The sequence below is a fragment of the Panthera pardus genome, unplaced genomic scaffold, assembly GCF_024362965.1.
Source record: "Panthera pardus isolate Hobbes unplaced genomic scaffold, ASM2436296v1 HiC_scaffold_17, whole genome shotgun sequence".
In the NCBI taxonomy this organism is placed as follows: domain Eukaryota; kingdom Metazoa; phylum Chordata; class Mammalia; order Carnivora; family Felidae; genus Panthera; species Panthera pardus.
The window spans coordinates 144679850-144705685 of NW_026526732.1; the positions used below are offsets into that span (position 1 = coordinate 144679850).

Below are 25836 nucleotides of genomic sequence, written 5' to 3' on the forward strand. Positions count from 1 at the left end.
GACAAATGAACAAGTCATTTAACTGCTGGGTCTCGGTTTTCATATCTGAAAAATGGGAACAATAATATCTACTTTACAGGATTGCTCTGTGGAGTAGATAATAAAATGTAAGTGCTATGTAAATTGTACAGGGCCTTACAAAGGTCAGATACTGGCACCTCTCATTTCTATTCCCTTTCATTCTACTCTCTTTCAAGTCCCAGCCCCTTTGTGGAACTAAAGCTTCTTCCGATGGAAAATTAGGACATAACTCCAATCGGAGTGCAGATTTTCTGGTTCTTCCCGCCTTCCCCGCCTAAACGAACCAATCAGAGCTACAGGAGAGTGTCTCACGCTTCACTTGGAGACCACCCCCTACAATGGAGCTTGCGCTTTTCTCCGTCTCTGCAGCCGTTCTGTTTTCGCTTCACGTACCAGCTTCTCCGCCTTGGAAGTGGGGTCCTTCTTCTTTGTCTCAACTCCCCAAATCTTGCCATAGCAAGGGTTGAACGGCGAGGACCGGAAGTGTGCGCAGCAGCGGCGGGTCCCCAGGCATCGACACCGGAAGTAGCAAGTGCTGCTGAATTGCGCGCGCTGAGCTATGGCGGCGATCCCCCCAGACTCCTGGCAGCCGCCCAATGTGTACTTGGAGACCAGGTGAGAGGGGTCGGGCCTCGGGGCTGGGCTGGCGGTGGCGACGCGGACCCCCGGCTTTGCCGCGGGGCTGGGTTCCGGGTACGCTCCCCCGGGAGGCCGGCCTCCACGTGGAGAAGCGTAGAGCGGCGGCCGTAAGGGCAGCTTGAGCGCTGAGTGGGGACCGCCACCTCCCGCGTCCGAGCTCCACACTGGGTCTCCCTGAGACCTCAGCGACAGCGGCCTGGTTGCCCTCCTCCCACCCGGTGGTTCATTCATTCATTCAACTAGCGTGTGTTGAGGTTACAAGCCAGCGACGTTGGATCTGGAATCAGGTTAGAGGTGCCTATGGGGCGCCTGGGTGGCTCAGTCGGTTGAGTGTCGGACTTCGGCTCAGGTCGTGATCTCACAGTTCTTGCGTTCGAGCCCCGCATCAGGCTCTGTGCTGACAGCGCAGAGCCTGTAACCTACTTCAGAATCTGTGTCTCCCTCTCTCTCTGCCCCTCCCCACTTGTGCGTGTGTGCACTCTCTCTCAAAAATAAATAAACATTTAAAAAAAAAAAGGTGCCTAAGACACACACCGCTTTTGAATTTCAGAGTTGCGGTCATCTAGGTGGGGCTTGTTTATACAGCTGTTATAGTAACTAATGTTGTAAGCAGTTTAGTTGCATTAAACTATTAGAAAGGCACAGGAAGAGACACATTTCCCCCAGTATCAAAGAGTGCTATAACTGAGCACTAACTAGCGAGTGCCATGCCCCTGACATATAGCATCTCATATAGTTTAATCCACTTAATACACACATGGGTATTATTCCACCTTCTCTCCAGTTTTAGCAGGAGAAATGCCAGAATTTACAGATGAAATGATTTGACCAGACTCATACAGCAAGTAAGTCGGGAAACCTCATTTGGAGCCTGGTCCGGCTGCCTCACATGCTAGGTTCTTTAGCTCCATTCATTCCACTGCCTCTTTGGAAAAAGTCCAAAGTGATCTTAAGAAGGTAGTACAAATAACCTAAGTAACTTCTTATTTCTACAACACTGTAAAATTAAAGCATGGTAGCCTGACATTCAAGATTATTATTTTTTTCATCTGGCCTTTGCCTTCCCTCTCTGGCTGCATCTTCTGCCATTCCCACGTCAGTAGCCAAGGACCAGCTTACTTTTTTTCTATTTTCTGCTCTTGCTCGTGCTGTTTCCCCCCGGAGCACGGTTCTCAGATGCTGCTTTTGCTCCCTGGTCATCTTCCCCACCACGAAAATCCTACTTCAGGCCCCAACTTGAAAGCAATTTCTGAATTCACCTGTTCACATTTTTTTAAGTTACAAAATAAATCAAAATTTAAATCCAAGCAGTGTAAAAGTATATAGAGTAAGTGAAAGCCACCTCTTCCTGTAAAAACAGTAAATAGTTTGTTGGATGGCCTTCCACATCTTTCTCTGCGAACATCTAAACATCTCTTTTGTGTTGCTTCTTTTATCTTTTTGTTGTTGTTTTCTTATTTTGAAAGAAGGAGACAGCAAGTGAGGGAGGGACAGAGAGAGGGAGAGACAGAATCCCAAGCAGGCTCTGTGCTGTCAGCGTAGAGCCTGACGTGGGGCTTGAACTCACAGACTGAGATCATGACCTGAGCCAAGATCAGGAGTCAGAGGCTTAACCGACTGAGCCAGATGCCCATCTCTTTTATGTTGTTTCTTAAAAACAAAATCATGTGATCATACTGTATATATGTTGTGTATATGTTTTTTTCTGTAATTTGCTTCTGTTTCACTTGCTAACACAGCTGCCCATAGTGTGGATATTTTGTATTTTAGTCACTTCTTTGAAGGACACTTAAGTTGCCTCTTGTTTTTTGTTATGACAAATACTGGCGTGAATATCCTTCCACATACCGTGTCCTTTAGCAGCACGTTTGTGAGTTTTGTTATAGAATACTTAGAAGTTGAAATTGCTCTCAAAAGGTATGTTGATTTCATAACTGTATAGGTATTTCCTGGTTGCCATTCCGAAAAGTTATTCTCTGTATTTAAAAAATATGCACCAGAATATAAGCTCCATGAGGGAAAAAACCGCCTAAAACCATGCCTTACACAGAGTAGGTGTCGATCCCTGCTGAATTGTTAGTAGGGGATGAATTGCTGGTAGAAAGGCTTTTTTTAGAGAGCTATGTTCTAGCATATACCACATATATATATTTATAGAGTGCTTATGCTGTGCTTGGCACTGGCTATCCAAACCATACATAGTTGCCTCAATTTTCACATTCTTGGAGCTTAAGATCTAGGTGAGTGATGGAGTAGAGAAGAGGGGAAGGCACCTAAGTCTTTTACTTTTTTCCTGAGCAGTACTTGGGGGGCAGGGGGAGGTAGAGGGGAAGGGCTCATCCCATTTGATAGGTATAGAGATGTGAAGTAATCAGGTTTTGCATTTGTTGCACCCTCTCTTAAATACACACAAACTGTACCTTTTTTTCCCATGAAAATTTTTACGAATAGGTAATATATTTACATGGTTCAAAAATACAAAAGTTTAAAAAAAAATACTCATTAAAAACCATCCTGTTTCCCATTTGTCAAGTTTCTACCCCTACCCAGAAACTTATGCATGTTTAAATAAATACAAATTCCTGATATAATAATACCTTCTTTTTAAAAAATGACAAATTAAGTATTAAGTGAAATTTTTTTCCAAATTGAGGGTTGGTTATACTGGTTTCCCATGATCAGTGACTTTTTTTTTTTTTTTTTTAATATATAAGGCTAGTTTGAATTTTTAGTTGTCCACAGTTACTTTGTTTACAAGAAGTACCAGAAGTTCCTATGTGTTTTACTCAAAGAAGATACCTGTGTTTATATTATTTACATTGTGATGTTTTCCTTTGCTGAGCATGAGATCTGATGTTTATTACAATTTCATGACTTACATAAGTTTGAAAATAAAGAGTCCTGGATCAGTCCCATAATATTCCTGTTTGCTGTGACCTTGTTCTTGACTAGAACTCTACTGTCCTACCCCCCCCCTGCAGCATGGGAATCATTGTGCTGGAGTTGTACTGGAAGCATGCTCCAAAGACCTGTAAGAATTTTGCAGAGTTGGCACGTCGAGGTTACTACAATGGCACCAAATTCCACAGAATCATCAAAGACTTCATGATCCAGGGAGGTGACCCAACGGGGACAGGTATAGTTAAGCCGACGTTAGTTGTTTGATTTTTTAATTTTAGAGCAAGCAGGGGAGAGGGGCAGAGGGAGAGAATCTTTTTTTTTTTTTTTAATGTTTATTTATTTTTGAGAGAGAGAAAGAGACAGAGTGTGAGCAGGGGAGGCTCAGAGACAGAGAGATACATAATCCAAAGCAAGCTCCAGGCCCCTAACTGTCAGCACAGAGCCCGATGCAGGGCTTGAACTCACAAACCGTGCGATCATGACCTGAGCTAAAGGTGGATGCTCAACTGAGCCAACCAGCTGACCGAGAGAGATTCTTAAGTAGGCTCCATGCTCAGTGTGGAGCCCAATGTGGGACTCGATCCCATGACCCTGGGGATCCTGTGACCCTCAGGGATCATGACCTGAGCTGAAATCAAGAGTCGGACACTCAACTGACTGAGCCACCCAGGCGCCCCAAGCCAACATTAGTTGAATTCAGTGAAATAGGGCAGGCTGAGAGAGGAGCATGTGTGGAGGGAAAAATCAAGAATTTGGTTTTGGTTTTAGACATTACATTTGAAATAGTTGTCAGGTCTTCATTTAGAGGTATTGAATAAGTGAAGGGATAGGAGTATGGAGTTCATGGAGAGATCTGGGATGGAGGTATGAATTTGGGAGTTACTGTCATTTAGATGGGATTTATTAGTGAAATTGGTGCATGCTAATGTGAGTTTCAAGGCCCCTTGCGTCTCAGTCTAAATTTTCTCTCTGCTAATTTCTGCTCCTGCTTTTTTTGCCTTTAAATAAGTTTGATAATCTTTGTGCCAGTCTTTTCTTAATCTTGTTATTCTTTGTCATTTTCAGTTGTTCTCTATTTATCCTTTATAACCAGAGGTATTCAATGTTTTTAATGTATGTGGACACATTTAAAAATACAGAAGATATAGGAAACTAGACAAAAGAACACGAAGATCATTTATACATATACTTCTTAAAGATTTCTTTTTTTCTTTTTTTAAGTTTATTTATTTATTTTGAGAGAGCACAGGTGAGAGAGCACAGGAGAGGCAGAGAGAGATGGAGAGAGAATCCCAGGCAGGTTCCCCACTGTTAATGCAGAGCCTGATGTGGGGCTTGAACTCACGAACCATGAGATCAAGACTTGAACTGAAACCAAGAGTCAGATGCTTAACTGACAGAACCAGCCAGGTGCCCCCTTCCTAAAGATTTCTAGCCACTATTAATTATTCCCACAATATCCACTTCTCAGAAACAATTGATGTTAACTGTTGGTGGACATTATTCTAGAAATCTTTCTTTTCAGATACCTAGTTAAAAGGATGGATGAATGGATGGATCACTAGCTAAATAGAGATGATTTCAAGACAATAGACTATGTCATGCATGTTATTGTTTTCAAAACAAAAAAAAAACATTTAATTTTGTATATATTTAACAAAAATTGATTTCCTGTTATGAAAGGTGAGGCAGTCAGTACTTAAATTTTTACCCATTCCTGTTGTTTAGAAAAAAACTCAGTTTTGCCTGCATTCTGTGATGGGAAAAACCTAGTTCTTTCCTCCTGTGTTTTTCTCCTGCATGTCTCCCTTACTGCTAACACAGATCACTTCACTTCTGACACAAATGTATTTAGGTTTATCACCCCCCACCCCCTCGCCCGACAAGCAATTCTATGACACCAAGTGAGTGTCTTAGATTAACTCAGTTCCCACAAGTTAAGGCCCAGTCCCCACAAGATTGCCCCTCTTCCCCTGGCCCCCCTTTAGTCACAAGCCTAGGTTCCAATAACCCCCTCCTTAGGGTCCCTTAATTTGCCAGAGCAGCTCACAGAACTCATGGAGACGTTTACCAGTTTATTAAAGGACATGATGAAGGATACAGATGAACAGCCAGATGAAGAGATGGACAGGGTGAGGTCTGGGAGGGTCCCCAGGGCAGGAGCTTCTGTTCCTGTGGAATTAGGGTACGTCACCATCCAGGGATGTGTTTGCCCACCTGGAATCTCTCTGAACCCTATAGTATTGGGATTTTATGGAGGCTTCTTCATGTAGACATGACCAATCGTTATCTCCGCTTCAGCCCCTCTCCCTTCTCTGAAGAAGCAGGGGTAGGGGGATGGGAGGCTGAAAATTCCATGCTTCTAGTCATGGCTTGGTCTTTCTGGGGACCAGTCGCCATCCAGGAGTCCACCTGCCTCATTAGAACAAAAGATGCTCCTAATGCTCTTATCACTTAGGAATTTCAAAGGGTTTTAAAAGCCCAATTTCAAGGACAGGTCAAAGACCAAATGTTAGAACAAGAGCTGCCCCTGGTATTTTTATCATGTAGGAAATTATAAGAGTTTTAGGAGCTCTGTGCCTGGAACTGGGGACAGAGATATATACACATCTATATCTCTTCTGTTACCTCACACCTACACTCCTCCCTCCCTTGCTCTCAATTTTCGTCATTAGTTTTATTTTTCATCAGGGCACATTTTCCATTCTGTGCCTGATTCCCTCAGCTACAGTATGGGTTCTACATTTCAGAGGGTTCAGTGTTTACCAGTAGGCTTTTCTGTTCACAAGGGCTGGAGGACAGAATTTCCTGCTGAGTGGTTTGTATTGCAGGCACTGGAGGGTGTTACATTTTTTTAAACTCCATCATGTTAGAATTTGAAAAAGACCATGACTGGGTATTCTGTTCTTGGGCCACGCTCATTCCCTCAGATTTTTTTAGACAGGTCTGTTCTGTTGACTTCTGGTTGTAAACATGGCTTTGGAGAATATGGAGGCCAGATTTACTCCTTCCTTCAGCTCTGGAGAAGTGTTTTGATTTGTATTTGTGAATATTTTCTCTGTCACTTGCTCTGATTTCCTAGTTCCGGAAACTAGTTATTCTTTGTTCTATGACCTTTGCTTTTCACATATGTTACATTACTTTTATTTTTAAATTTTTATATATGTTTATTTAGTTATTAAGAATCTTTTTTTTTTTTTTTTAATGTTTATTCATTTTTGAGAGGGGGAGATAGGGAGGGGGACAGAGGATCCAAAGCAGCCTCTGCGCTGACAGCAGTGAGCCCAGTGTGGGGCTCAAACTCATGAACTGTGAGATCAGGACCTGAGCTGAAGTCAGATGCTCAACTGAATAGGCCACCCAGGCTCCCCTATTTATTTTGAGAGAGCGAGAGCGTGAGCACATGGGAGCATGCGTGCAGGGGAGGGGCAGAGAGAGGGAGAGAGAGAATCCCAAGCAGGCTCCACACTTAGTGCGGAGCCAGAAGCGAGGCTCAATCCCATGACTGACTGTGAGATTATGACCTGAGCCGAAATCAAGAGTCAGATCCTTAACCGATTGAGCCACCCAGGCGCCCCTATTAGATTTCTTTTGAGTGTGTGAGATGATGTCTTTCTGTTTTGTCTTGCATCCACTGAGATAATCTTAGACCTTTACTCTGTGCCTTATTCAACTTGTGGTCATGTCTGTTCTGTCCTTTACTGCTCTGATTGATTTATTAGCACTGTATTGGTGTTATTGGGCTCTCAATCTGTTTCCATAGCTCTGCAGTCATTTCACTTATTTTGTTGATTTATTATCTTGTCTTTGAGCTTTTGTTTTATTGGATTCTTATTTCTATTGAAGCATCTGTAGCTTGAGACAGCTGCAGAGAAGCCCTTGGACTATGTTTTCTCCCAGACTGAGTTCCTGAGGTGTTTTTTCTCTCTCTTTTTTTTTTAATTTTTTTTTTAAGTGTTTATTTAATTTTTGAGAGAGAGAGACAGCGTGTGAATGGGGGAGAGGCAGAGAGAGGGAGACACAGAATCTGAAGCAGACTCCAGGCTTTGAGCTGTCAGTATAGAGCCCGACACGGGGCTCGAACTCACAAACTGTGAGATCATGACCTGAGCCGAAGTCTGACGCCCAACCGACTGAGCCACCCAGGCGCCCCATGAGGTGTTTTTTCTCTTACAACCCTTCCTTTCTTTCTCTCCTTCCATTTGTTGTAATACGTTTGCATAGTTTCTGTGCCACTTCTTTTCATCTTATCTATGCTTAATGTATGTTGGCACTGATGCTGTTTGTACTTTTTATTTGTTTAGATACAGTACAAGTGGATCCTCTTTGTCATTGTCCTTCCCATTCCAGATGCTAGGTTGCTTTCTCTCCATTCTGTTCTGGCCTGATGAGGTAGTGGGAGAGCTAATGCTGAGTGAGCACCTTACGTGAGGGCCAGCCTCTGTTCTGTTTCCCCAGCCTCTAGTAAAGCCCTCTCCCTGGAGACCTCTCCCCCAACCCTGGACTCTGGGTAGTCCCCTGAGAACAGCTGTAGTGGAGGAGAAGGATCCTCCTGCCCTTTTTCATTCATAGCTGGGTCTCCATAACAGGAGAGATTGATAGAAAAGCATACAGATTTGTTTGTTCTAAGTTTTGATGACACCGGAGCCTTGATAAAGAATTGAAGACCCATGGGCTCAGTTGGTTGAGTGTTTGGCTTGATTATTTCGGCTCAGGTCATGACCTCAGGGTCATGGGATTGAGCCCTACATTGGGTTCCATGCTGAACATGGAGCCTGCTTAAGATTCTCTCTCTCCTGGGGAGCCTGAGTGGCTCAGTCAGTTAAGCTTCCGACTTCGGCTCAGGTTGTGATCTCACAGTTCATGGGTTCGAACCCCGCATTGGGCTATGTGCTGACAGCTCAGCTCCTGGAGCCTGCTTCAGATTCTGTGTCTCCCTCTCTCTCTGCCTTTCCCCTGTTCATGCTCTCTGTCTATCTCTCAAAAATAAATAAATGTAAAAAAAAAAAAAAAAAGATTCTCTCCCTCCTTCTCCACCTCCCTCCCTCCCTTTGCCCCTCTCCCCTGCTTGTGCTTGCTCTCACTTTCTCTTAAAAAAAAAAAAAAAAAAAAATGACCTGAAGAAATGGTTATACTTGAGTGTTTTTGTGCTAGGTTTGACAGTGTTGTGCTAGGGTGGTTTCATTGTTTGAGTGTTCTGTGCTAGTGTGGAAACTTGTGAGAAAACATGCTAGGACGAAAGGGGTCTGAACTGAATGTAGTAAACATCAAGGCTTGTTCGTTCAGCTTCCTCTTGGGGTCCTTCTGTCTTAGAAATGGGATGTTCTTTTCCCCAGGTATAGTGAGGGCACCTTTCACATGAGGGTCTTAGGACCTACTCCAAGGGAACGTCACAGTGTCCTTCTTGTACCTGATGTCTCTCAGATTCCTTCAATTTGAAATATTCAGTGTGCCCAAGTGCCATATTTTGGGGTAGCTTGTCCTGAACCCCAGCATGGCCCGGTGCCCCCCGGCTCCCCCAAGGCGGCCGTGGCTGGTGGCCTGCCATGCCGCTGCTGAGCCCCTGTGGTATGCACAGGCTTCTGTCTTCAGGGACTTCTCTTCAGTTTTTTCAGGGTTGCTCACCCACTTCTTCTGTTGGCTTCTCAAAATTGGAGACTATTTGTAAGAATTCTCTGGGTTCCACACTCTCTTTCCTGCTTACTACTTTTAGGGAGTGCAGGCAGAAGAATCTCTCTTTCCTTGGCTTACTCTTCTCAGCATTTTTGTACTAAGTTTCTTTCCTTTTTCTTTGGTTGATGCTGGTGAATTTGGGGCTTGGAAAAAAGTGGAATTTTTTTTGTCTGTTTCATCAGGTATGGAGGGAGTCTAAGCCTGCCTCACTCCTCTTTCTTTATCTGAAAGTGTCCTGTCAGCACTTTGCTGTACTTTCCTGTCTTCTTCCTCTCTCTCGTTACGAGATAAAATTTTAATTCATAACGCCAGTGAACTGAGAGAGTCCATGATAAATGTACAAGAATTGGAAGTGACTCAGATGTGAGTTGTTCATGTCAGAGCTTCCCTATATTTCTGTAATTGCTCTGCAATCCTTCATAATGTCACATTTCCATGATGCAATTTTAATGAAATGGAATCACTCAAAAGATTTCCAAGTAATTGCCTCCAGCCTCAAGTGTAATGAATGATTGAGCTGGTAGGTCTGTGGTAGAAGGCAAACAAGGTGAGGCCCTCCTGGGTCACTAATATGAACTGCTAGCTGATTAGGCGACATGTTTTTTGCTAAATATCTCAGGTGAACAGCATGACGCATCCTGGGCTCTTCAGCAAGTCGATGTACTATTTCTGTCCCTCCCTGTCCCTTGGTCTGGCTACTCTGGAACTAACTATCCTTTCCACAGTCTTTCTTAAGCACCTTTGCCAGGTGTTTTCTCAATTCAGATACCTTTGAATTCCTGCTGCATTTATTTATTTATTAAGTTTTATTCATTTATTTTGAGAGAGAGAGCATAAGTTGGGGAGGGGCAGGGAGAGAGGGAGAGAGAGAATCCCAAGCAAGCTCTGCATCGTCAGTGCAGAGTCCGATGCAGGGCTCGAACCCACGATCAGTGAGATCATGGCCTGAGCTGGACTCAAGAGTCGGACGTTTAACCCACCGAGCCACCCCGGCACCCCACTGGCATCATTTTAAACTATTTTTCCTCTTTAAAATTTCTCTTGTTGTAATAACTATGCCGGCTTTTTCCTTAGCTGTCTTTTTTATCTGCTTCTACTAACTTCTTCCCTTCCTCTCCTCCCTGTAAGACGTGGCATCCTGTCAGGCTCTTCCTCTCGCTCTTCACGCTCTGCAGTTAGCCTCGCGTGCTCACCAGCTGGCGTGATCGTGGTGATTAATTGCATGCTGATTACGCTGCACATTGCCCTCCCTCTGACTCCTCGTCTCCTCTTGGTAGCCCCAGGAACACCTGAAATTTAACTGTGGAACGGCCAGCTCATTGTTAATTGTATTCATTTGGTGAATATCTGCTCAGAGTCTGCTGGGTATCCTGTGCTGTTCCAAGTCCTGTGAAGAGACTTAAGCAGTGGAAGCCGAGGCATTTTCTTTTACTTACAGCTCTCCCTCCTCTGCCAGGAAGACAAGATGGTTCTTACAACAAACAACAATAGAGGCGTGCCTGGGCGGCTCCGTCGGTTAAGTGTCTGACTTGATTTTGGCTCAGGTCGCGATTCCAGGGTCGTGGGATAAAGCCTTGTGTTGGGCTCTGCGTTGAGCATGGAACCTGCTTAGGATTCTCTCTCTCCCTCTGCCCTTCCATCTGCTCTCATTCTCTCTCTCTCAATCTTAAAAAGGAAAAGAAAAGAAAAGAAACATCTATAAGGTAATATAATATGCAAATTTATGGTGGTACACTCTGGGTTATATATATGACATAGGTTGGAATAATTCATAATAAGAGAAAAAGTACAGTGGAGTGGAATTAGCATGGATGGAGGCATATTGTGAGGTGGGCCTTGAAAGAAATGTAGACTTTTAACTCTTAGGAGGACAGGGAAAGGCATTCTAGATTTAGGAAGAAGAATGAGTAGAGTAGAGGCACAAGTGACAGAGATGTGTTGAGTGTGAAGGAGAGCGCAGCACCCCAGATGTTGTGTCTCACATGCTGGACCGGCCACCTCTCCATGTCCAGGACAAATATGTACAATGTGATCTCTGAGGTCCTTGAACTGCATGTTTAGGGGACAGTTAAGGAGCTGTTAGGGACAGAGTGCACAGAGTAGTTAGAGATAGCATGGTGGATAAGATCAGACCAGTTCACGGAGACTCCCAGACAGGAGTTCAGATTTGATCTAATATTATTCTGGAACTATTTTGGGACTCTTGAGTCTGGGATAAGAAAAATAAGTGAGGAAATTTAATTCAGCCATGGTAGATGGCAAGGTCATGGAGTGTGGGGTGAACAGGGTCGTAGAGCCTGGTGGGCTTGGGGTTGAATCTTGGCTTCACTTGAACTTACTAAATGTAGACAAGTTGTGTAAGCTCGTTGAGTCGTCTTATCTATACATGCAGAGTGTGGTTGTGTTCACCTCATGGAGTTGTGAGTCGTAAATGAGCCGATGTTTGTAAAATGATGAGTACAGTCTTGACCCAAAATAGGAGCTTTAAAAAATGTTATTCTTTATTTTGATTGTTAACTTACTTAACAAACATCTTTTGGACCTCCTGCCATATTCCAGGCATGTTCTACGAGCTGGGGATACAATACTAAATTAAGGAAGCCCTGGTGAAGTTCTCATTCTAGTGGGAGAGACAGTGAACAACTAAGTACATAATACACTATCACCATCATGACAAATGATGTGCAGAAAATGCTGTAGTAAGGGGGTAGAGCAGGAATTCTCAGCCTTGGCACTGTTGACATTTGGGGCTGGATAATTCTTTGCTTAGAGGACTGTCTGTGCATTGTAGGCTCTTCAGCTGCATCTCTGACCTCTCCCTGCTAGAAGCTAGTAGACCCTTCAGTGTGACAACCAAAAATGTCTCTACACATTGTCTGATGTCCCTAACGGACAAATTCACCCTCAGTTGAGTACCACAGGAGTCACGGAGGTGTTATTTTGGATAGCGGGATTAGGGAAGACCTCATTGGTAAGGTCCATTTGAGCAGAGCTCTGAATGAAGTGAAATAGTGAGCCTGAGACTGTCAGGGGCAAGGACACCACAGAGGGAATAGTGATCAGAGGCCTTAGACCAGAGGATGCTTGGCAAGAAATAGCACAGAGCAAGTGGCTAGAGCAGGTGAGTGGGGGGAAGAGTGACAGAAGATGACTTTGGAAGGTAGCAGGACACCAGGTCATGGAGTCTCATAAGTGGTGAAGACTTTGGATTTTGTCCTAAGCGTGATGAAATGTCACCAGAGGATTTGGAGCAGAGGACTGCCATGATGAGGCTTGTTTTAAAAGGGTCCCCCTGACTTCCATGTGGAGACCCAGCTGGCTTGGAAAAGAGGAGACAAGGCTAGAAGCAAGGAGACCAATTGGAAGCTTGTGACGTTTATCAAAGCTAGAGTTTTTTGTATTTGGCCTAGGGTGATAGTGGTTCTGTCGGTTCTGATCCTCTGGGAAGCAGATGCTAAGACAGAGTTAGACATTCAAGAGCTTGATTGGAGTAACGCCTGTGAAAGTTAAAGGGGCAAGAGAGCAGTGGTTGGAAGGGGAGGTCTTCACACATCAGTGCAGGTCTAACGTATAAAAGGACAGGGGGCAGAGGAGAAGGAGCCAGTAGAGGAAGGGGAGGAGCCACCACCAGTAAGGTGGGATTTTTAGAAGGGTGACATCAACTGTCAGATGCTGCTCACAGAGCAAGCAAGGTGAGGCCTGAGGATTGGCCATTGGATTTAATGACGTGATGGTCACTGATGACCTTGGGAAGAGCCATTGTAATGGAGCGGTCAGGGCAAAAGTCTGATTGGAGCGCATTTAGAGGCAGGAGAGGAAGCCAAGACACCAAGTGTTGCCAGCTTTTTTGAGGAGTTTTTCTGTGAAGGGGCGCAGAGGAATAGGGATACTTGGAGCGTTATGTTTAATTTTTAAGACCTTTTTTTTCCTTTTTTTCTTTTCTTTTCTTTTTTTTTTTTTTTTTTTTTTTTTTTGCTGATAGGCCTGGTCTACTAGAAAGAAAAAAATGGTACAGCAGAGGGAGGAATTGTAGTTGCAAAGTTCCATAACGGTGAATGGGCTCGATTAGGTACATGGTGGTGGGATAGTCACAAGAACGGTTTATTAATGAGGGAAGAAGGAAGGGAAATGGGTGGAGATGTGGGAAGGGGAGTGGATTTGGTGGTGAGAGCACGTGAAAGTTCTCTGCCTTTTTTGTCATTGAAATAAGCAGAGTTACACTCAGAGCAAGGAGCAGTGAGGGAGTGGTGGAGGTTTGCCGATTGAGGAACTGCAAAAACCCATGCAGTCTGACTCCTAAGGTGAAGTATTAATCACTACCTACAGTTGCCTCTCACAGGAAAATGCCCAGGTTGTCTCCGTTAAAGATAGCTCAGGGGCGCCTGGGTGGCTCAGTCAGTTAAGCGTCCAACTTCGGCTCCGGTCATGATCTCACAGTCTGTGAGTTCGAACCCCGCATCAGGCTCTGTGCTGACAGCTCAGAGTCTGGAGCCTGCTTCGGATTCTATGTCTCCCTCTCTCTCTGCCCCTCCCCTGCTCGTGCTCTGTCTCTGTGTCTCAAAATAAATAAAAACATTAAAAAAAAAAAAAAAAAAGATAGCTCATCATCGCTGATAATACAGTGTTTGCTCCATGCTTTACACTGCGTGGTTTCTGTGCACGATCTTACTTAGTTCCTGTAACAGTCTTACGAGACAGAAGTACGACAGAAGTACTTCTACTATTCCATTTTTCAGACAAGGAAACTGAGGCTTTGAGAGGGTAAATATCTTCCTTAAGGCTACACGGCCAGTTGGTGGTGGAGTTGGAATGGAAATCTGGATCTCTCTGGCCCCAGAGGCAAGTGAGGAAGACAGGACTCCTAAGACCCTCAAAGCTTCTTGGAGAGATGTAGCATTGTTTCCCACGTTAGATCTGGTATCTGGCATTTGCCCTGGTAATCCAACAGCAGCAGCTCCACCTGTTAGTTCCCTCTTCCAAAGACTCTGTTACTAACAGCGATTGTATCAATTTGGAATGCTTTTGGCTGCACATAACAGAAAACTGCACCGGCTTAAACAAAGAGAGCTTTTGTTTTTCTCGCATAAGAAAATGTCTGAAGGTAAGCAGTTGTAGGCCTTGGTTCAGCTGCCCAACAGAGTTGTCAGGGACCCAACCTTACTATATCGTTCCATTCCATCATTGTTAGTGTGTTGGCCTTGGATCTCAGACTTGTCTTATGGCTGCAATATGGCTGCTGCTGCTCCTGACATCACCTCTGCTTTCAAAAAAGGGAGATGGGGAAAGAGCTATGGGTGAAAGACAAAGGAGCATGTTTTTCTCCCTTTTTATTAGGAAAGTTCTAGCTTTCCCAGAAACTCTACTCAGCAGGCTTCTGTTTGTATCAGTAAGTCCGAACCAGATCATCTGACTACCCCTAGCTGCAAAAGGCACTGGTCAGTACCTGCTTCTCCTGTCCCTGAGGTTGAAGTAGGCCATGGAGAAGGGGTTAGAGAAAGAGTTAGAAATGCTCAGAGAACAGCTAACCTGCTGTTAGATGCTCTCTTGCCAGAAAAGAGGTTTTGATGGGTTTGGTCAGTCGCCTTCTGGAGTCAGGTGCCCCAGGCAGAGCTTTCACGTAGGCCTCTTCATGGGTCCCTGGCTCACCTGTACTGCTTTGGGACTGGTCCCAAAAGGGGCTGTGGCATGGGAGCGATGGGGTAAGTAGCACCAAGTATGGTCATCTTTGAAACCACCGTGTCTTAGATGCCGCTCCAGTTCATCGTGGGAGTTTTCTGCCAGGCAGTGAGCAAGAAGAGACATCGGAGGGGTCTTGGGGAGAAGGAAATATTTTTTTAAAGCAGAAGATCATAAAGAAAAAGATTGAGGGATTTCAACTGCGAAAAATTCTGTGCAGCAGAAGACCCCATTAAAAGAGTGATAAAATTTCGTCCACCGGAAGAAAGTATTTGCAAAAGCATTAACTGACCAAGGATTAGTATCCAAAATATTAATCCTAATAATACACAAATCATATATATATATGAATTATATATATTATGTATATGAATTATATACATATTTTTATATATATGAATGTCAAACCACTTAGTAGACAAGTGGCTGTTCACAGAGGAGGAAAGCTAAATAGCCAGTAAACGTGGCGTTATGCACACCTTCAAGGAAATGCAGATTAAAGCCCAAGAGATCAGACACCTCTCAGACTGAGGAATGTTAGAAAGTCTGGCTAAAGCACCTAGAGCAGTAAGAGTGAGCACTGTGGGTGGGAGTGCACATTGGGGCCACTTCTGGCAAGCTGTTGGAAGAAATCTGGTAATGGGGAAATACTCAAACCGTGACCCTGCCTGCCCATGAGGTGTTGTCCCTAAGAGCTCCCGCACTTGTCTGAGAGAGGCGTAAGAATGATTACTGCAGCATGGTTCACAACAGCAGAAACAGGAGAAGGATCCCAGACACCCATCGACATGAGGAAAGGTAAGATTGGTGTTACAATCGCACAGTTGGAACGAATACTACAGAGAGCCGCATGGAACAAAATGGATAAATATGGCGAACAAAGAAAAGCTAATTGCAGAAGAATACATAGAGTATAATACCCTTTATATAAACCGAAAAATATGCACAGCAGCAATGCATTTTTTTAGGGTGCATACTTAGGTAGTAAAAAGGAGAAAGCACGGAAGGGACAGACTCCTGGCCAGCATAATGGCTACCTGAGAGGAAAACGTGATTCTTTGAAGTAGTTGTTAGCTGGCGGGGAGGTGGGTGCAGAGGGCAGGGAGTGTGTGTGCATGGTGTCTTTGACTGGATTGACCACACTTCCTGAGCGAGGGTGCAGTTTGTCTCATTATTCCTTGTCTCTTTTGTACATCTGAGATATTAAATACCTTGAATAAATGTTGAAGAGAAGGGACAGAAGAGTAAAAGAGCGTCCAGAATACAGAGTTTACAAAACAGATCAGTGCCTGTCGCCATTGTATCTGTACTAGACTCGGCACACAGCAAAGTTTTGACTGCAAAGCTTCCAGATTGTCAGCTTTATAAGTGATCGTTGGCATCTGGGTACCCTGCTCTGCACTGGAAAACTCTTTAATCGTGGCTGTCCCCCTACCGTCTCTCCCCTATTCCACATGCCCAAAGGAATGTTTTGATTGGAATTCTTTGTCTTTCTGACATTTTGTTGCAAACCCTACTGGGTTGAATTAGATTATGAAAAGATAACATATTGTGTGTAAATGCTGCTGTGGAGCCCCACACTAGTTGCAACTGGTCAGACTATGCCTGGTGAGTACAGAGGGGCCCCCGTGCTCTTTCCTCTCCTCTCCTTCTAATGACTTAACCCCCCGGGCTTCATGTGTGACTCTTGACTGGCCCATCCCTTAACCCTCTTGTTCTTAGTGCCATTTATGTGATGGCTTTCGGTTCCTAGAGGGCAGGGGCCCTGAGGTTTCATCCTGGAAGCCCCTGGCTTGCAGGGATCCCACTTCCAAGGCCCAGCCTGCGACGAACAGCCCGCTACTGAACTTCGCCCTCCGTTTGCTCACTCAAGCCCTGGATTTAGGGCTTGACCACAGTTTGCGCCCATGGCCCTCTCTTTCATAGTCAGCCGTAGCACTAACCACCCCCTCTGCCCCCAGCCTCAGGTAGGAACCTTGACTCTGTAGTCTGAGATAATATATTGGTTACATGATTGCTCTTGAGAAGTAAACTGACAGGTTGGAATTTTTGGAACACATTTTTATAAAGTTTGGTATTTGGGTACTTTCCCAGAAGCATAGGTAGCCTGGGCCGAGTGGGAGGTTTCCCTGAGTCTGTTAGGATTCACTCCCATTCTTCTTTGCGTGAGAAGTGTTTTCTTCCAGCACCGGGGGCTATGGCAGGCTGTCTGTGGTGGAACATTCTAAGTACTGCAAGGGATTTTCACCATGGAAACACCTTAGCTGGCCCCTGGGGCCTGGGAGGAACATGGTGCGTTAACATCCTACTTTCATCGCAGGCTGTAAGAGGAGGTGAGCTCCCTGTGTCTGGGCTGTTTTCTGGCTGCCAGGCAAGCAGAGTAAGCTGATGAACCCAATGTTCACTTTGTTCCAGGCTGTTTTGTCTTCGTTGGTCAACTTGGAGAAACCAGAGTAATTCAGCAAGTCATATTTTTTTGCTAAATAGTTGATTAGGCGAGTTGCCTCCTATTAGGACATTTTTTTTCCTTTGGGAACACCATATTTATTGTATCATTTTGCTCTAAGAACAGAACCTGGGTGCCAGCGCCACACTCTCGTGGACATAATATAAATGGCGTAAGGTGGTGATGTTGCTAGCAAAGCGTTCCTAATCTCACGTCTCTTCATAATCTCCTTAGTGATGCACGACCTCTCCTCTCCACGGACTCTGCCTGCTGTGATATTCCTTTCTGCCACATTGCCACTTTCCACTCTGTTTTCCTTAAGCTGGAGATCTTTGACTTAAATGAATGTTACTTTCCTTCATCTAGGTTCAGGACGGCGAGTAGCTCTTTAAGTCTTGTGCCATCTCTGGTCCATTAAACACGGCTGCCTACAGTTCTGAGTTGGTAGGCCACAGAGGCCCGTCGAAGCTCAGCAGGGAGGAATGTTGGTTGATCAGCAATGTCTGTGATGGGCACCGGGTTAAGGCTTGGGGCGCTCCTGTCTAAAATACTCATAAAAAAGTTAAAAATTAAGAAATCTCTTAATCCATCAAATTATAAATGGTAGTTAAACTGTAGATAGTTAGGTTATAGGGGACTTTAATGTCCTATTGATAATGTTCTATGCTTTCTGCATATTTGACAGTGAACACGTATTACTTTAATAACCAGGAAAAAACACTCTTGGTGTTATTTTGAAAAGAAACCTCTTACCTGAATGAAACCAGTGATCCGAATGTGCTATGTCTGTGCTTGATCCTGCTGCTGGGCTACGTAGTTGCAGTATACTTAGCAGGGGCCAGGTGTGCTCACTGCTCTTTCCTTTTGTATACTCCGAAGAATCTTTTGACCCTGAACCATAATTCTTGCCGTGAGGTAGAGCGTGGGACTAGCTGACTGGCTTCTTGTCTTCTAATCTGGCAGGTCGAGGTGGTGCATCTATCTACGGCAAGCAGTTTGAAGATGAACTTCATCCAGACTTGAAATTCACGGGTAAGTAAAGAATCTGGCCGGACTGGGTAGGAAGAGGGAGAGGACTTTAAAAGCTTGCCCTTGGCTGTGATCCAGGGCGCATGCCTGACACCGTGGCGTGGTGCCATGCCGCTGCCCAGCTATGGTGCCACAAAGAGCCGTGGTGGATTAGAGAAGATGACGCCTCTCTCAGGGTCCTGAGCAATTCACAGTGCTGGCCTGAGTGTTCTAGCCTCTAATTGTTGAATGTTGCGGTCATAAACTGGGAGTTATATTTATATACTACGTGTCTGTAGTTCTGCACTATAACTAAAGTCTGCTTTCCTCAGAGAAGGAGGAGACCTTGCTGGGATTTGGAGGGGAATCAGGAACATGGCCCAGCAGTTGGTGGGGATCATCATGGATAGAGAAGCTGGGGAGTAGGCGAAGACCAGGAAGATGAGGTTGTTGGGGTAGTGCAGTGATGGCCTTTGGTGCAAAGGCGGAGAGCCTGCCCTGAGGGCAAGATTGTTTGGGTCACGTGGTTGAGGACAGAGGCCAGAACAAAGTCTGGGATGGTGTAACACGCTCCAGGCTGGAGCTTTGGGGGTTATTCATACTCTTTCCTCCTTTTTCCCACCAGGGGCCGGAATTCTCGCAATGGCCAATGCGGGGCCAGACACCAACGGCAGCCAATTTTTTGTGACCCTAGCCCCTACCCAGTGGCTTGATGGCAAACACACCATTTTCGGCCGTGTGTGCCAGGGTATAGGAATGGTGAATCGAGTAGGAATGGTGGAAACGAACTCCCAGGACCGCCCTGTGGATGATGTGAAGATCATTAAGGCATACCCTTCTGGGTAGGCTTGCTGCTTTCTTGGGCACACTCAGGTCCTCTGAGATGGCCTCGGTGAACCAGCTTCCAGATGACCTAGAATGACACATACTTAAACTTCATTTTGGCCTTGCAAATCACAGAGCTAAGGAGACCTAGGGTCTTGGGTGAGTTAGAGATGGAAGTATATTTTTATTTTCTTTTATTTAAATAATTTTTCTAAATTTTATTTTAGAGAGAGAGAGAGCACGCTCACAAGTGCGGGAGAGGGGCAGAGGGAGGGAGAGAGAGAGAATCCCAGGCAAGGTCCACACTCAGTGCAGAGCCCAACGTAGGGCTCGATACAATGAACCTGGGATTGTGACCTGAGCCAAAATCAAGATCTGGACGCTCAACCACTGAGCCACCCAGGCACCCCGGAAGTAGATTTTAATAGGATGCTTCTTTTCTCTTCCCCTGGTGCCTCTGTTGACAGAGCATTCACAGAAATGCTCATAAGTAGTCATTCACAGGGAACTGCCTATTGCCAATGAGCCCCTCCTTGGTTGTGTCTGTTCTGATACACTTGGAACAAAATGCAGCCGGCTCTGTCATTTCGTGGTGCCTAACCAAACTTCTTCCTGCAGAGATTTATATTCTGGCCTACACCGCGGTCTTCGGTGGCTGACAGCCACAGAATTCAAAACCAAGTAGTGTCTATCAGCCTTCTTAACTCCATGCACACCCTATTTCAGTCTCCTACATTTGTTCTTCCAGGGAATGTATGCATCTCTATATATATTTTCCCTCTCAAAACCAGAACATCAACACTGCTGTTTCTGACACTTAGACATCCCACGCAAAGCCACGTTGGATTTTTGCCAAATGAAAAATGCATCCAACAATCAAGTTTCTAAGAAGGTGTCAAGTGGGGAATGATAATGTGTAATAATCGAGAAAGGAATTTATTAAAAGCAAACAGAAACACTGACCATTTTTTCCCCAGGAAGGAGTAGAACTCTGTAGTGAGCATAAGGGTAGACTATGAATTCTCCTTAAAAAGCAGTATTGTCATGAAGGAGAGGCACCACTTAAGTTTTTTTTAACCTAGGACTAGAGAAACTGGATAAGGGATTTTACATGTTTTTTAAATCTTTCTGATTTTTTTTAATGGGGGGTGGTAACAGAAAGGAAGTCGCCATCTATGTAATACATAGAAACTTCCAAAATAAAGTGCCACTGATGGTTGAAATTGCTTCTGGGCTCTGATTTTAAAGACTGTATGAAGTTTTAACAGCCATTTTAACCTGTGAACCATCTCAAGTAGGATTGTAGGGCTCATCTTCAACATTTCACATTTTAGGTTTGTGGGTCTCCAGTGGACTTCTATTCAAGAGCAGGGCGGACTTTAAAAAGGCAGTATCTAAGAAAGAATTTAAGTGATATCCACTGGCATTTCTGAGTGAGGGGGAATTGTGTAGATTAGCTAGGTGGATGTGCTGAGAGACCTAAAGCATCCCTTGAACTTGCGGGAAACCCACCTTTATGTTGTTACGGACCCAGAGGTGGTATGTAGTGTGGCTTCCTTAAATTGGCAGCTCCTTGATTGAAGAGGGGATTGTAGCTTTAATCTTCTTCCTTGTCATTCCATAAATTTTGGAAATGATGGGTTACTTTAGGGAATGACCAAAAAGTTGTATTCCTCAAGCCTTCCCCACCTTCAGCCTCTTTCTCCATGCTTCTCTTTCTTTCCTCTCAACAACAAAAAAGCAAAACCCAACAACAAACTATGTAAATGACTTTATTAACTTTTCAGAGATGGTGTTGGGCAAAGTACTGTTCTAGACTCTGGGGAAGTAGAAACTTCTTTTGCCCTGAACTGGGCAGACATCATTGGACCCACCTCTAAGAGCAAAGAATAAGACATCCATCCACTTACCTCCCCGAATTATAATCCTGAGAATGCCCGTTTTCACCCAGGTCGTGGGAGTGGTGGAAATGTACCATTACTGCTCAGAGAAGGAAAGGGCCTGAGTACAGTGCACTTGGCATGCTTTACCATGAATAACCGGGAGCCTGCTAGAAAGCAAGTCGGGATTCAGCGTCTGTCCAGAGAGTCTGTATTTCTATCCAGCTCCCAGGAGATGGTGACTGCTGGTCCAGACATCACACTTTGAGTAGTGACATCCCAGAGGTCACGTTTGTCCAACCTGACAGTGGGGGCGGGGGAGATTTTCCTAAGCGTGGGACAGTCCGCACCATAACCTGATCTGCCTCCCCGACCAGTGGTGGCCTTGGAAGAGTGAAGAGATTCAAAGCACAGGATGAGCTTTAACTGCTTCTGGCTTTGGCTGCTGAGATTAAGCTTGTAGAAACAGTGCCCTTCTGCCTTTTATTCCCACTTTACTACACCGGACATCAGACAATGGTGTGTGGCACTGAGTCCCCGTGTGGGCACCAGCGTGGGTAAGATACGGTATAGGTTGTAGACATCACAGAAAATGCAGGGGAGAGGTCTTCAGCAAATACGACATTGAAGAAAAAGGGCTCTGAAACCAGATTGCTGTTCAGATCCCAGCTTCGCCATTTTGCAGTGGTGCGAAGGACAAGTTCCCTAAGTTCTCTGTGCCTTAGTTTCCTCCACTATAAAATGAGGATAATAGCCCTGGCCTCATAGGGTTGTGAAGATTTAAATGAGCTAGAACAGGTCATCTGAAAAAGCACCAGCATTTAGAAAACAGCTACAGTTATTACCAGTGGCCCTCAAAGCCACCACACCCCTCTCCTACCTCTTGTACAGCTTCTCCCTTCCACTGGGCTAGCCTCAGAGCAAAGGTTTTGTCTTATTCCCCGCTGGGAGCCCCCTCAGCACCTTATGCAATTCTTTGAAGTTATTGCTAAATGAATCAAATTTAGAATTGTTCTCTGTCAGGAAAAGATTAAGATCCATTCGCTGAAATAGCTTCACCGCATCTCCAAACCCAGATTTTAGCTGGTATGGCAGCAAAACCTTTCCACTAAGCCCTCTGGAAGTCCTCAGCTTGATTTATTTTTGGATTGTGTCTCCAGAATATGTCAAAATAGCTTTCCCCACATAAGGGAAATGATTCCTACCCCCAGATCCTCGAGCCAATCTGAGACGTCACTGTGGCCCCTTCTGGCACCACATTCTTGCAACGTGTGGAGGAGGAAACATTGAAAAGCACATTTGTTTGAGTGGTGGAGTTTACTGCCTACAAAGTGCTTTGTGGCCTCAGAGCCTTGTTGCCTATAGGAGTAGGTTACTTACTCTAGGTAAATACCAGGATAGGGATTTTCCAGCAACATTCTTTTGAAGATAAGAGAGAAGCAAAGTGCAGGGGAAGAGAACATGTTAGGGTCTCACTCGAAGGTTGGCTTGGTCTGATTTTAGAAATTGGATCCTCCTTTGTTCTTCCAAATGGGTAATTCATGATCCCTAACTGCATCTGAAACCACAGGTAGCCAGTTGGGGGCAAAGTTTGTGGACAGAGAGATATGAAGCTTTTGTGTGACCTTTGGTGAAGCCCTTTACTTCTGGAAGTTGGTTTCCTTATTCATCAAGCGAAAATTAGAAGTAGTCCCCTGTTAGCCCCAAATTTCTGAATCTAGGTCATTCTGAGAAGATAGCTTCGGTTGCCAAGTTTCCATTTAGCATGCTGTTTTGGAAGTTCGCCACTAGAGGCCGCTGTGAATACAGTTTAGCCTTGCTTCGGAAGGAAAGGCCTACCCATGCCTTTCGCGATTTTACTAAGCCGGGCCTGCCACCCCTTGGATGTGGTAAACCAGCAACTATTCAGACTGCAAGAGGCCAGAATTGAGATGTCAGCCTGGCACTAAGTCTATCTGTTGGTACGTGCCGACCAACCCTCTTTCCTGTCTACTGGACTAGATGGAAGAGAAGCCCACTGTGCATGGTAAGATTGGCTGAGTCCTTGTGACCACAGGGCCCGGTTCTATAGCATGCCTCATTAAAAAGAGCTAGTTTCCTCTAATATTCAGCTTTACTGTTGAATTCATTCATTTAACAAGTAATCCTTGTACCATTTTTTTTTTAATTTTCTTTTTTTAGTGAATATTCATTTTTGAGAGAGACAGCGCAAGCAGGGGAGGGCCAGAGAGAGGGAGACACAGAATTCGAAGCAGGCTCCAGGTTTTGAGCTGTCAGCACAGAGACCGACACCAGGCTCAAACTCATGAACCGTGAGATCATGGCCTGAGCCAAAGTTGGACATTTAACCAACTGAGCCACCCAGGCGCCCCCTGGTACCCCTTTTATGCCCAGTAATAGCAAATATTTTCAAAGAATCAGAAAGTCAACCAGAAGGAAGCTTGAAATGAAGTTACCATTGCCCTTGTTCCGTGCTCTGTGGAAGCTTCTTATTTGTATTTTTCTCTTAATTCCCCAAATCAACCTCTAAGGTTACAAACTGGAGACCAAAGGTAAGTAGCACAAAGCCTTGTCCAGAGTCAAGGAATGGATAGGATACCCGGTCCAGGGTTGCATGGCTAGTAAAAGGCCAGGGCTCGGACCTGAACTTGGGAACTTCTGATCCCAAGTTCAGCCCATTTATCTCCACTTTTGGCATACAGGGGAGGAAGATGACCAACAGATAAAGAGAATGATCTAGTGGCAGGGAAGGGGTTGGATCCTGAATCTCTCGCTGGCCTGACCAATCGGCTGCTGCGTCCTAGGGTGTCCCCAAGCGGGGCTGGCTGGGAGGCTCCGGGCTTAGCTGTCTCGAAGCTCCTTCCCAGCAGCCTGAACCAGGCCTGTGGAGGCACAGCAGGAGGGAAGGGGGGGGGGGAGGGAACACAAATGACCCTACTCAGTGTGTTTATTGGATCATAACTGTATTAGCCTCACAACTCAGCGAATCTCACAGAAATCACTTTCCTCTCCATGAGGATTTAGCCACAGTTCCATTAAAAGCTGCTGGCCCACGTGTACCTGTGAGGAAGCTCTTGTACAGCAGAAGCAGCGGGGGAGGAAGGAGAGGCAATATTTCTACTTCCTCATTACGCTGACAGGGAAAATGGCCATTTCACATTCACTGGATAAGAAAAGCCCCCAAAGGAAAGGGAATCCAAGGTTCACATTGTCTTTTTGGCAACATTCAGCTCTAAGAAGATGTTCTCTTTGTGCCTCCCTTTTTGAAAGCATTTGTGATGCTGTTTAAGATAAAACAAGAGTCGGGAAGGAACTTGTGTTTGGGGAACATACCAGGTGCCAGACGCTTTACACGTATTATTCCCTTGAAACTCTCTAAAGGCCTATGAACGAGGCCTCGTGATGTCCCATTCACAGGTGCATCCATTTCATGGGTGAAGGCTCCACTCAGTTGGCTGGGCCTTGGCGGGGCTGAGCTTCAAGCTGGGGGTCTGTGCTCTCCCTCTGCCATACCCCAGACTCCCATAGTGACAGCATTTACCTTTGTTCCCTCCTTGCACTCACAAAAATATAGAGACTGGTTTTCACGCGGGCCAGTGTGTGACCGTGGCAGCTTCCTTCCCCAAGCCTCCATCTGTGGAACGAGGGGCCCAGACTAAACCCGCTCTGGTCTAAACTCCGATGATTTGATGAAGGTATTTTTCTCGCCCAGCAGCTCCCAGCACGTCCTTATCTAATTAGAATCTCAAACCAAACTTGGGGGGATGGTGGTATGGGTATTATTCCCATTTTTAAAGCTAGGGCTACTTGAGAGGCAGAAATGCAGTGAGGGGTTCAAGGTCACAGCATGAATGGAGAACCCGGCACTCTGCCTCCAGCCCCCAGGCACGCACGCAGGCTGTCAGCAGCAGCTCTGGGAGCCTGACATCTGAGCCTCACCCTGGCTCCTGATAGAATTATCAGCGAACTGGGGAACACATACTTCCCGTAATCAGGGCAACTTTTCTTAGCCAGGGGTGGAGGAGGCAAGATGTGAAGTGTGTCTGATGAGCTGCTCTTCCAGTGCAGGGCCTAGAGTGAATAAAACCCAGGGAGAAATCATGGCAGACAGCTGGAGATTCAAGCAGGCGAGCTCCAGGGGCAGGGCCACTGGGACTTTAGCTCCTGCACAAAGCCAGTCTCATGGCATTTTGTGCACGTTTCAGTCTTCAGCAGCCAGGCAGGCAAACGCGGGCAGCTTGGCATGAAAATTAATTTAGACCTTAAAAGAAGTGTTTCATCTTCAGTGGCTTTTCAGGCTGCCCCAATACAGGTGCAGCAAAGGGAGATGTGAGGGAGCAGTGGTGACAGGGGACCTGAGGGCTTGGGTGAAACCACAGCCTTGTATCCAATGGCCTCAGGTAGGGAGGGGCAGAGAGTCCTGAGGCCGAGGCAGACCCTCACAGCAGCTCGGACAGGGGAGAAAGGAGAGGGGTTTCTGGGAATAGAATCAGCTGAGGCCAGCCAGGTAAAAATCCAGCTATTCTGACCCTCACCCAGGCCTGAGCCTGCCAATCGGGAATGTGACAAGCGTGTTGGTGGGAGGCTGGGCCTTCAGGGAGGGACATAGTTTGCTTTTCAGCTTGTGAAGAAATGTGAGGATTCACTCTCCATTTCCCAAGATGCTCAAGCAAGAGGAAATCAGCTTACATCAAGTGGAGACAGTTCAAGAGGCCCAGGAGCAGACTGGCTGGCTGGTCATAATGTATTCAAATGCAATTAAGTCCA

The 25836-nt window shown here is 45.4% G+C and overlaps 1 protein-coding gene across 1 annotated transcript; it reads left to right on the forward strand.

Annotated features, from left to right (window-relative positions):
• The first annotated feature begins 323 nt into the window (after positions 1–323).
• On the forward strand, positions 324–20412 carry PPIL1 (peptidylprolyl isomerase like 1). Its single transcript, XM_019456954.2, has 4 exons — positions 324–636; positions 3642–3796; positions 18320–18388; positions 18990–20412. Exons 1-4 carry the CDS (start codon positions 581–583, stop codon positions 19208–19210), a joined length of 501 nt encoding a protein of 166 aa, XP_019312499.1. The 5' UTR covers positions 324–580; the 3' UTR covers positions 19211–20412.
• Positions 20413–25836: the final 5424 nt, after the last annotated feature.